The 12,823-nt window shown below is 37.7% G+C and overlaps 1 protein-coding gene across 2 annotated transcripts in view; it reads left to right on the top strand.

Moving 5' to 3' along the window:
• tmem168a (transmembrane protein 168a) overlaps positions 1–12,823 on the top strand; it is a 43,634-nt gene that overhangs the window by 19,042 nt on the left and 11,769 nt on the right. Inside the window, exons 1-4 of one of the 2 annotated variants that reach the window (XM_042511516.2) lie at positions 5,838–5,941; positions 7,267–8,219; positions 8,423–8,698; positions 12,283–12,425. In XM_042511516.2, coding sequence (XP_042367450.2) covers positions 7,386–8,219; positions 8,423–8,698; positions 12,283–12,425 — 1,253 coding nt within the window. In that variant the 5' untranslated portion in view covers positions 5,838–5,941; positions 7,267–7,385. Of the gene's footprint in view, positions 1–5,837; positions 5,942–7,266; positions 8,220–8,422; positions 8,699–12,282; positions 12,426–12,823 lie in introns of those variants that run through there. The other variant, XM_088072646.1, reaches the window with a different exon arrangement.

Here is a 12,823-nt window from a genome sequence, read left to right as displayed (position 1 = left end):
GAGCTCAAACTACCGCAAAACATTTCATCATTTCATGGTTTTCTTGTACAAACCAACATGTTTATAGTTTTGTAAAGCTAAAGTAACAACAGCTACTTTGTTTACTATGTTATCACTATTAGCTCTGTTAGCACAGTTAGCAGTAACAGGATGGCTAGTGGTGCTAACATAGGCTAGTTAACAATGCTAAAGGGTTTTTTCTGCTTAAAATAAAGCCACCTACGCAGCAGGGCCCAGAGGGTAGCCACAGCCCGTTCGCATTTCGAACTCGTAAAATAGCACTGCTTTGACGGTGCTTTTGGCGTAAGTGCTTGACGCGGAAAGGCTCATTCCTTGACACTCGATAACCTGAAGGTTGCCAGTGTCAAGGTGACTGTGCAGTGTGTTCAACCTTCACGGCAGAGGTCGGAAATCATGTCTTACCTCAGCCCAAACATTAATGTAGCAGTGAACAGCTTCTGAATACTTATTTGAACTTTAGAATACAAATGTAAATTAATATTTATAAATCAGGCTAGCATAAGTGTGAACATGTGTGTAATGGCGCGTGTGTGTGTGTGTGTGTGTGTGTGTGTGTGTGTGTGTGTGTGTGTGTGTGTGTGTGTGTGTACATGTGTTTAAATCTGCCAGTCTTGCGCAGTCAGGCACATGCAGGTGGTGTGGAGGTGTGTCTGACATTAGAATGAAGGTAGCCTCTGCATAATTCAGATGAACCTGTCTCCTTTAGTCTCCTATATCCCCCTGTACTCTCTTTCTCTCCCTCTCCCTCTCTCTCTCTCTCCTATCCTCATGTTACCCTTCCCATTTTAAATCTAACTATCTCCCTCTCACTCTCTGTATGTGTATTTGTGTATTCATGAAGACCTTTCCGCACTTTAACCTTCATGAGATCATATCTGCAGCATTCGGAGCTCTGATCAGGTTGTGCGCCTGTCTTCTCAGTGATAGCTCATTATACCGGCGCCTGCACACACACCACAGTTTGGGGAAATTATTATAACACCGGATTCCTCAATTATGCATGAATGCAATGTTAAGGCCCTAATTGAATAAATGTGGTGACTTTTTCATCGTATTTCTTATCTTCTTTATCCAGAAATAAATGGATGTTGGAAGGAATTAACAGAGGCTTTAATGACCTCTTGGTCATCATCAACTAAAACTATCTTCTATAAGTAGCTGCCTCATCTTTTGTCTTAGCTTCTCCATGTGTGATGTTATTCTCCTGCTTTACACCTCAGTGGACATGCACACATACTGTAGACCTCTTTCCTTTTGTGAATAAATTTGCAACTGCTGGTGCGAGTTAGATTTTTTGTAAGCTTTGAACCAAAGGGACTATATTTCCAGGTTACCAACTGGCACACTACACTGTATAATCTGACAAGTATAATATAAAATGAAAAAAGGTAAGTAAATATAGCTATTACTTATTTTATGTTGACTTTATATCTCATTGTTAAGTCTATCTAAAATGAATATTTACTTAATTTTGAGAAGTAGCTGCAACCTTAAAATGAGGTGTTTAATTCTATCAATCTTTCTAAGTTTTAGCAACTTAAGTAAACCAAGTTTTCTGTGCTATATAAATGTATTCTGTTGGTTGCAAACTAATCAGTCATATTTGTTTATTCCTAAACATGATCACAAAACAGAACTTGAAGATCTCCTAAATTCATCATTGGCAAAATCCTCTTTGTGATGATCAAGTTAAGTCAGACCAACTTGGTTTATTGAAGTTGCTAACACTTGGAAAGAGCAATTTAATTTTACTTGTCATTTTTAAGTTGCAGCAACTTCACAAATTAAGTAAATAAAGCTAAATTTTAATTAAACTTATAAATTAGATATGTAGTCAACGTAAGTGTAGATTATTTATAAATACTTTACTGAGGCAATTTGTTTCCAAGATTATTTTACATAAGGTGAACTTGTCAGATTTTACAGTGTACTGTAATATTCCTACTGCATAGTGGTAGAAGTGATTGGATAACAGTCAATCAATCAGCTCACTGTTGCTATCTCCACTAGGCGTAAGTGTGTGCGTACTTGTGCGTGTTAGTGTGACTGTCTGTATGTTCACTGCTAATCTTGCAAACCGCTGGACCAATCGGCCTAATATTTTGTGAGCATATCTAGGGCTGTATGATCAAGGACTTTGTGTGGTTGTGGTGATCCATATTTGTTGAAAAATATTTTTTATTGACTGTTTTATACTGTCACTGACTGCTGACTCCTCACGTCTCTTAACCGGTTGGTAGGGGGGGCAAGTTTTCTGAAAATTTGTTCAGCTAAAATAAGAAGCCTCACAGTCTGTTGTGGGCTGCATTTTGAAATCTATCTTGGCTCAAAAATTAAAGTTTGGTCCTTATTTTGAACTTGAGCATCTGCAGATTAATTCCATGCTCGAAATGTTATGATCCACAAAAGTTAGGCATTTTACAAGATAAATCAGTCCCAGTTTTTCTTATATTCGCTGCCATGTTGATGATAGGAGAGCCGGGAGTGACCATTCCAACAGCACAAATGCACTGCTTTGCAGCTGCCATGGCTGCTTCCCATTTTTTGTTTCGTCCATTGCATGCTGTCATACCTCACACAGGGAGCATCTCAGAAGTGGAGCATTTTACCTACCTGTATTTTAGAGATTGCAGACTTTCTTGATTTAGTAATTTTTACCTGATATTTGTGCTTCTACATTAAGTAAGTAGGCTATGTAGTTCAGTGTTTTGTTTTGGGGTTTTTTTTGTCCAATTTAATTGTTTATTGTTGTTATTTCCTTAACATGTAGTGCTGTAGCCTATAGACTAAGTTAACCCTTTCTAAACCTGCACAGATTTGATTTCATTTAAAAACATGGGAAGAAGGTAATGAGCGACGAAATTAGCAAGCAATCAGTAAAAAGTACAACAAAATTACCTGAAAATTAGTGCAAAAAACCAACACCAAACAAACAAGGCAAACAAGACTTGGTAAAAAAAGAAGTGCTTAAAAAAATTTTATGATTTAGTAACGAGATTTCAAATATTTTTCCTTTTTTTTTTGCTGGACATTTTTCCGTTGCTTTTTCTTTAAAAATAATTTTCGAAATCTACTAATTTCTTGCAATTTTTGGAACATTTTTAACAAGTTAGAACAAGTTGCTCATTGTCTTTTTCTTCCCATGTCTCTGAAAGAAGTCACACCAATTTGATCAGGATTTAAAGGTTTAAATTCGTGTGTAAGGCATCTGAAAGCAGGACAAGAAAAGTGTTTCAAAGGGATATGGTAAAAAGTTAAATTATGAATGACACAAGTCAAAGATTTGGGGCTGTGTGTTTTTGTTTTAAAAAAATCCATACATTGTGTCCTGATTTTACATACAGTATCTGTTAGCAAAGCCCAAATATTCTGTATGGCACCATTTTTAATACATTTCTGCTCACAGTATTAAACTGAAAGCAGGTTATTCAATTGACTCAAACATTTCTAACAAAGTCATGCAGAGGTCTTTCATACACGAATGCCTTTCCTAACTGAGGTTTCATATATTACAGAACTAAGCTGTGCTAAGATGTGGTTTGAGTGCACATAAGTGCAAGTGAAATTATCAACTCTAAAACAGCACTGCACCATGTGATTTGTAAAAACACTATTCATTTCTAAACACAGACAGCAAAGAAATGTGATTTTTACACAGTGAACTTGATGCCCTTCTCGTACAACATCACCGCTCTTGATTTTACACAAGCTTTTATTACACCGCTGGGGAAATATTTTTTGTTGGACAAAAAAAACAATACTCTTTTGGCTTCGTTAGCATTATCCAGAGAGGATCTGCCATTCAAAATGGCTTTCATTTCATTTTACCCGGTGAATTAAAATTTAAAGATTGTTGCACGGGACAAATATATCACTGTAATTCAGTGTTTACATCTTACTCTCAGCCATAAACATTGTATGGAAAGAGAGCTGTGTGCGTAAGCAGTCGAGGGGGCTAAAGCATCGTGTGTTCCCAGTTGTTATGCTTTATGTCAACATCTGATCAAAGCAGCACACGCTCACACACACACACACACACACACACACACACACACACACACACACTAAGCACAAGCATAAAAAATGCACACACATGCATGCATTAGGTTTCTTTCGTATACCCTGAGGGAATTGAGTAAGCCCGCTTCTTGATGTTCCCCTGATCGTTACATTTATCACATTGCATCAGTAGAAAATCCTAAATAAACCTTTTAAAAGGCTTCTCCTCAGTATTGCAGTAAATAGGCTTCTTATCCTAGAGGCCAATGGGTTTATCTTGGTCTACAAAGCCCATGATACAGACTTTTGTGGTGCAAGTTGCAGGATTGGAGCGAGTAAAAGGTTTTTCATTGGGGATGAATAGTCAGAAATATGCACTCACAAACTGACATTTTACTGTTGAGGGCATTCTGCTGATAATTTTAGAGCACTGTCCAGATGCTACCCATGAAACAGTATTTTATTTTCAGAATAATTTGTTTTAAAGCTTTATCCACTATTTCAGGGAATTCAGTTGTAACAAAAAGCATTAGTAGTGCAGATAAACTGAAGCTCCTCATGCCCAACAGCAGGCATGCATGACTTATTTTTGTACGTATCTGAAGAGTTGATTCATGAATATTGTATTTCCTTAGTAACATCATGAGGTTGATCGTACTCAAAGCCAGTTACAGTATTTAAAAACAACAGTCTTGGCTTGATGAGTTTTTGCAATCTGTCTTAAGTTTGAGCCACTAATTACTGCTGCAGTCCAGCAGAGCCCTCATTATTGATATTAGTTCCACCTGTGCATATCCTGCAATGACAAGTAATTTCTGATGTACAAAGAAAGAAACAAAGAGAAAAAAACATTAGTCTGTGCTTAATTAAAGGTTGAAGTTTGGGCTACCTTATAAGTGTACTGTATTTATCTTACATTACACTCTTTTCTGTTTCTATGTTGTAAAAAATTAAGACTTACAAAAAATGTTTTTGCAATTACAGCACCATTCTCTATACAATTTATTTATACCTTTTTGAAAATAAAGATACAGTAATGTTTGGGTGAACCAATATACAGTCATGTCACCTTTTTTTCTTTTTTTTGCGGGCTATTATTAATCTTTTACCACATTAAATGTAAATGTAATCAGTTACAGTTATCATTGTCTTCTGTAAAAAGTACTTAAATATTCTTCCTGTTGCTTTACATGTTTTTGCTGTGCAACAATGCCTTCTTTCAGCATTGACATTTTTCACCTTATAAATGAATAAAGTAATAACGTAATTTAATGTAAGAAGTCGCATTACTTTGATTTAGTCATTGAAATAGTTTTACATGTGGTTTACACATGGTTTTCATATTAAATTTAACAAGGTAACTGTTACTCTGTAACCTATTACATTACAAAAGTAAACTTCACAACACTGATGATCACATATTCCATGAACATCAAACAAACCTTTTATGTGACTTATAACTTGAGCAGATACAGTAATGTAAAATGTATATAATAAGCTCTTCTGATAATTGCAGTAGCTGTTTATTTCATGGCTTATTTCTGTCCATATAGGCCTACATTCTTCACATTCCAGGCAGCATCTACGTGCTGTTCATGTGAAACAAAACAAAACAAAATCAACAAAACAAGATTTAAAAATGGATGAAGCCTCATAAAAAGACTTAAGACACATCATTTTTCTGGCAGAGCATGACTGTTAGACTGTTGTCAACGCTTTTTGAGGTTCTGTTGCGTGATCTCAAGTTAAATTTAATGTGATTCGTGTACATCAGATGTAGTGTAAAATTGTATCGATTCATTGCATGGTTTCATTCATGCATTCCCAGGCTGAAAAGCGAAGGTTTAACTGTTATGACCCTTACGCGATACCGTACTTTGGAATCCGGAAGCGCTGCTGCTGTCATCCAAACAAACAACATGTAAGCAACATTTTGACTATTAAGACATTTTTTGCTAATTTTATTTTACCGTGCTTACACTGCCGTGTGTGCAAGGGCATATAGTTGTTCTGTTGACGGCTAAAACGACAGCATTAAAGCTCGAACCAGCGAGTTAGCTGACTGAGAACGGAAAGTTAGCAGGGAGGCTAATAGCTAGTTTGGAAGTTAGCAAACTTTCCGGTGCCACATCGTCAAAAACTGTCTGTGACGCGCCGCAGTCACTGTTTAATCTAGTTGATATATTGAAAATAATTTCATTCGTGTAACTCGACTGTTTTGCTGCGTATTATTATTATTAAGTCTCGTAAATTACACGGCATCTTACTTGTTTCCAGTGGTGGACAAAGTACTCTCTTATTTGATTCAAAGTAGAGATACCCCTGGTCAAATAATACTGTGAAGGTTGCTGAAACAAATTATTATTTGAGTTAAAGTTCTTGCTTTTAAAAATATTTAAGTTTTCAGAGTATATTTATATATTTTTTAAATTTCAGAGTATATTTTCATATTGTCTTAATATAGAGGCTAATGACTCTTAAACAACCCACTGAATGCACTGACTTGCTTGTAGGAGTAAGTAAAGTAAGTAAAGAAGTCATAATTTCTAGGCAAGATTAAATTATTATAATTACTATCATTATTTTCCCATCATTTATGCTTTGTTTAATATGAAGAGATTTAAAACTTGAAATCGAAACAAACATTAACAACATCAGGACTCACAGGAGAATCTGAACATTTAGCAATTTTAATTTGGACCAAACGTGTTGTCTGCTTTCTGGACAGTGCATACATTATTTCAACTAATATTACACAGCATTGTTGGAAATGTGAAGCAGCTTGACCTCTTCTCTCTGTCTGTCTCTACCATTGAGGTGCCCAATTTGAGTATGAACAAGGTAGAGGTAAACAACATCATCTTGAATGATCACAGTTTATGGACTTCATGCATTTTACAAAAGAAGAAAAAATCTGCTGACCTCAAAGCAAATGTAACAAGAGCTGTAGTCAAAATGTAGTGGAGTAAAAGTAATACATTTCCAAAAATGTAATACTTAAGTGAAGTATAGATACTCAAAAACTGTGCTAAAGAACAGTACTCAAATAAATGTACTCAATTACTGTCACTGTTTTTACCACTGTTTTTATCCTCCTAGGATAATTTTATTAGCTCTGTATAATGTTAAATGATGATAAAACTATGTGTGAGATATATGAACCTGGATAGCCTGACAATTGAACAATTGTATTGATAATTATAATCATAGATATTTGAGTAACACCACTTTTTGAATTGTTCACAGGGGTTGATTTTGGAGAATGTCATCAAGAGGCGTAGTCCTCCATTTGCAAACCTGTCCAAGTCCTAAGAAGCTGACTAGAAGAAACTGACTGTATTTAGTTGAGTTTTCTCAAAGTAGCCATGGATCGGGAGGAAGAGGAAGAGGAGCTGACAGTCGATGGACCCAAAGAGGTGGACATGTTTACATCAGTGCGTTGCCTGGGTTACCTGTCCAGCTTCAACCTCCTCGTGGCAGTATGCGTTGGCATGTATGTACGCTGGGAGGTGACAAAGGAACCGATGATCCTGGTCATCTTCATCCTAGGCCTGTTTGTCCTGGGGATCGCCAGCATCCTCCATTACTACTTTGCGATGGAGAAAGCCAGTCTCAGTTTGTTCCATCTGTGGTTTGGCTTTTTGCTCGGCCTTCTGTGCTTTCTCAACAGCCCCGCTTTGGATTCAAATGTCAAGGAACTGGTCGCCAATTATCTGCTGTTAGCCAGTGTTGTCATGAAAACAATATGGGCTGTAACAGAGCGAATATGCCACTCCATCCGCTACAAACCCACCTTGCTAACATCAACTGAGCTACTGGAGCTCCTGGGATTTGGCATTGCCAGCACAACCATGCTTCTTCACAAATCAGTGGCCATAATCGCGTTGGTGGTGGCCCTGGGGGCTCTCATTGTGGACCTGAGGATGAAATCCCTCCTGGCTTTACCTAACCTTGTCACTTTTGCCTTGGTTACATCGCTTGTGTTTTTCCAGGCCTTAGGCATCGCAGCCAACCCTTATGCTTTAGGCTGCTACCTGGGTAGGCTGCTATGCGAGCCCATCTTGGATGTGTACTTCAGTGGGCTGGGGCCAAGCGAGCGCTGGATACCAGTGCTCTCCCTGGGGAGGGTGTGGAGGAGGCTGTCTCTGCTGCCACTGAGTGTGACTGAGCTGGCCTTCTTTGTCTTGGCTGCCTTGAAGGTATACTCAGCATTTTGCAAAAATTGTCTTGTAAGAAAATTGACATTTCCATTATGTGAGACTGTAGGGCTTCTGTGTGACTTTCAAACTCAATCTCACAATATCTCACCCTTATGAAACAGTATTTTAGAATGATGATGGTGTTTTCTATAGCTCAGTTGCAAAATGTAAGGCTAATGACACTGTACTCTTGCCTTGTGTAGCTTGGCCACTTAGAGCTGTGGTATCTGGTGATCCCCGGCTTCTGCCTGTTTGGCCTTTTCTGGTCCATCTGCCACGTAATTCTGCTGATGACAATCTGGGGCTTCCACACCAAGTTGAGTGAGTGTCAGAAGGCCTGGCGGGCGCAGCGATCCAGTAGCCGGAGTCTCAACCAAGTCATGGCCTCCAAGGGCATCCGACACTTCTGCCTCATCTCAGAGCGACTGGTTTTCTTCAGTATTCTGTCAACGGTCATACTGGGAGCTGTGTCCTGGCAGGTAGGGGGATTATTACTGCTTCAGCTTATATAGTATCTTATCATAAAATGATAACAAGAATTATCTCAATGTAATTTCATTCAATAGTGATACAATAAATGTTTGATAAATCCTCCATATAATTAAACCACCCATGGGCCTCGCGAGATCAAGGGACCGGCCGACCACCTTTCACCAGCCACTGATGCCTATGGCAACATTTTAACATTACAACAACATTAAACACTCCTTAAGTTATTTTTAGCTTGATTGTTTTGACCGCAGATAACATCACACTGTAACTGAATTTGCCGCATCACGTTAGCTACAGTTAGTTAGTTTGCTCATCTAATGCTAATGTAAGTTGGCAAATTAATGTAACTGACTAACTAGCTGTATAATAAAATGATAAAACATAATATAATACGTTAGGTAATATGAATAAAACTTTGATACATTCCTTCGTCTGTAAAGATGATCTCTGCCTCAGTCAGGTCAGATATACTTTAACCGCTCCTTCACAACGTCATCAAAGTCCGGCTTGTTTTTTTATGCAAGCGTCATCATAGTCATGTCATATTGCTGAAAAACCTCTTAGGTACGTTCAGCAGGTCAGAAGTTAATGGACCTCATACATCATAGCTGCTTTAATATTTACTCTCACAGCTATAGCACTTTGAGTTTCATGACAAAACCTCTATAAACATATTATACACCCATGTTATAAACTCTGGTAAGAGAAGTCAGTGGCAGTGTGTAGTTAGTAGTTGCTCCCCAAGCTGAGGCACGTCTGCTCTCATGTGGAACCAATTTAATTAGCACTTTAATATCCCTATCTACTTGCATAAAGAGCAGCAATAACTTATTTAGCCTTATTAGACGTTTACCTTGTAAGAGTCTCGTGGGCCTCAGTCCTAATTTGAGATCTGCACATTGTTGATGTCAGTTGCAAATTTGCCTGAGAAAATGGGGGGCTGTCTGCACTCGCATATGAGAAAGTTAGTGTTAAGCTCTTGTTGTGTGTGTGCTTTAATGTTTCACAGTGTTTTATTTGCCTGTGCTGTTGAAAATAGTAATATGTGGTCAGACATCTAAATCTACACAACTCTCACGCATCAAATGAGAGCATCGTTAGCACAGTCTCATGCAATCTCAGCGATAAAGAAATCCTCTGAAACAAACAATATTCAGAGAGGTGTTGATTCAACTCTATGCAAATATTTAAGGACATCGTTTGTGGTGGATTTACTGCATTTCATTGAATTTATATGGAAAACCCATGTTAAGTTTTTCCCATTCAAAGAGATTATTTTTGATAATGTATCACAGCTTTCTTTCAAAAATCTGATTGGAAATGTATTTGAAAGTGTGGACTAACTGCAACGTGGAATAGTGTCTTGGTGCAGTATAGAAATTACTTTTTCAATCAGAAGTCAACCTGGGAATGCACTGCTGTTAAAGGGCAACACCACCTAAATGTAGAATTCCAATATGTTATTTCCATGGTCTAGGAAAATCTAAGAAATATTTGTGAACTTGAGCTACTCTGTCATCAAGTACAAAGTCTACTGCTGCTCGACAGACAATAAATGGGAGCCTAATTTTATGGACCCATAAAATGTTTGTTTTCCTCTTTAAACTGAAATGAGCTTCAATCACAGATATAAAATGGGTGGAAATGGCATTGAACTGTTTGCCATGTAATGTGACTAGCACAATAGAAAATGATGATTGTTATTTTTTTCCATGAAAACACACGTCAGGGGGGCCGTAAAGTGTGTCACACTTGAGAATGCTCTTTTTGTCTATTCTTGCGCCTATTTTTCTTAATAAACAGAAAAGTACAACCAAACACCAATCCAAGTTTCTCACTTTTACTGAATTAAGACTAACCTTACTTTTACTGCCTTGGTAACCCATCGTAAAACACACTTCATTCGAACTCAACAGAAACATAATAAAACTCAACAAACCATCTTAGTTAGTCACCTTGTGGGATAGTCCACTGTTCCAACATTCACCTGGTCTGCAATGGTTAAAATAAATCCTTAATTCACTAAATTAGATGTAGAAAAATAATATGCTGGCTCTTCAGTTTGTTAATACTCGCAATCTCTTCTTAGGTGCCCGCTGAATGGCAGCTCTCAGTCATTCTTTGAAGGCAGCTACAACACATTGCGTTTCAACAAGCATTCAAACAAATTCAAGGCAACCAAAGAAACAGGGAAATAACAGATGTGGTGATATTTTAAAAGTAACAGATATTATTTAAAAATGTAATGTTACTACTAAAGCACTTTTTTTGTCATTATTGCAAAACCGCACCTTAGTGATTTCGCTTTCTGCAAGTTTGTTTTTTTGCAAGAAGTTTATATTGAAAGTCGCCTGCTACAACGGTTGCAATGGCGAAGGTACATGTAATAATTTCCGCTGCTCTCTCTATTGTGCTATGTTGATTCGAAAGGAGATATCCGTCCTGTTCTCATTTTTTTTCTTTGGCTTGGTTCTATTGTAGTGTTCTCAGTCGTGAAACAGAAAATGTACCCGTATACTCAGAACATTCCCTTGGGTGCTCTCAGTGTCATCAAATTCCCAATGCATTTTTCATGAAGCAGCTCCAGACTTTATACTCTGTGACATCACAAATTTGAGTTCTAGCGCTATCAATTTTAGATTTTTGAGAAAGGTGTTCATATTTACTAATATTTTTGGACTTTCGTAGGCCATAGGGATAACATGCATGCATTTTGAAAATGGGCGTAACCCTCCCTTCTCCAACTGCTTGGGCTCATCTACAGCAAACCATTTCCCAATCTGTGAGAATAATTATTAGATTGCTTTATATTGTGAAGTCCTCCTTATGCTTTGTTGTACTTTCTCTGTTTATAATATTCCAGTGCTGGAGAATATGGTATTATGCATTTAAGGGGTACACAACTTTATAAAAGTTCAATTAATGAGTGTAAGACATTTTTCACCTCAGGCATACCTTAGGCAGTTCAATATATTATGCAAACTCGAGTGTGGTTCCACTTTACCATGCAGGTATTGATCTGCATTCTCAGATACATCACCATGCTATGAAATCAGAGTAGCTTTTGGAGGAGGCTAAATTGCATTGCAAACCATCACAGTGAGACAAAAAATGATTGCAGTTAAACGCTTACAGTGTCTTGAAGCTCGAGATCTGCTTTATGTTTATTTGTGTGTGCTTTAAAGGGAATGTGCAAGAATGTTGCTAATAAACCATTAAGCTTACCAATCTAGAGTAATGAAACTTCAAGTAGATGACAAGATGATAGATTTGTAATATTTTTATTCTACAGACTCAAGGCAGCCCACAAAGTGCAGGCTCATACACTGCAGTAATTGTCCTGTTTTGAATGGATCCTTGTGATGTATGTTTAGTCTGCTGTCATACACTGCATTGTGTCTCCATTTAGTTAGGTCCTGTCATGTTTTGTCCTGCGATAATAACACTGTGTCAGTCCCGTATTGTGTAACTGTCTTGCAAAGTGTCACCACCAATTAGCCGGGTCTGATTGCTGCGGTACAAGCTGTAAGTGATGAATGAAACTGACTCTGATCCTTTTGCTTTTTTGCAGCCCTCCAATGGCCTTTTTCTCAGTGCTCTGCTGGTGGTGCTGCCTTTGGAGTCTCTGGCCCACAGCTTGTTCCATGAGCTGGGCAGCTGCCTGGGGGGAACTTGTGTCGGCTACGCCCTGGTCATACCTACTGCTTACTGCAGGTACTGAGGAGAGAGCACACATGGAAATACAGAGATGTATACAGGCTCACACAGTCAAACTTGTACAAACATCAACAAGCATTTGCAGTAGCAGCATATTTTTCAAGTGAGTGGTGTTGCAGCATGCATCGTTAAATCTATAAATTTCAACAGATATAAATATATATATATATATATATAAATATATATATATATATATATATATATAAAGGTGTGAACCATAATTTCACATACTTAAGGTAACATTTTCAAACCAAAGATATTAAATTTGTAATGATACAAATCAGAGAAAAGCAGGAAGAGTCTGTTGGCTCAGGAGTTTAAGATGCTATGTATGTAAGCAGCTCTAGTTGGAGTCTGGCTAGAAATTATAGGAATGATAAATGCCATCCATCATC

Source organism: Plectropomus leopardus, chromosome 22 (assembly GCF_026936395.1).
Source record: "Plectropomus leopardus strain MGB_pleo_1.0 chromosome 22, ASM2693639v1, whole genome shotgun sequence".
Lineage (NCBI taxonomy): Eukaryota > Metazoa > Chordata > Actinopteri > Perciformes > Serranidae > Plectropomus > Plectropomus leopardus.
The sequence above is the reverse complement of the archived record's forward strand: the minus strand, read 5'-3'. Positions and strand labels throughout refer to the sequence as shown.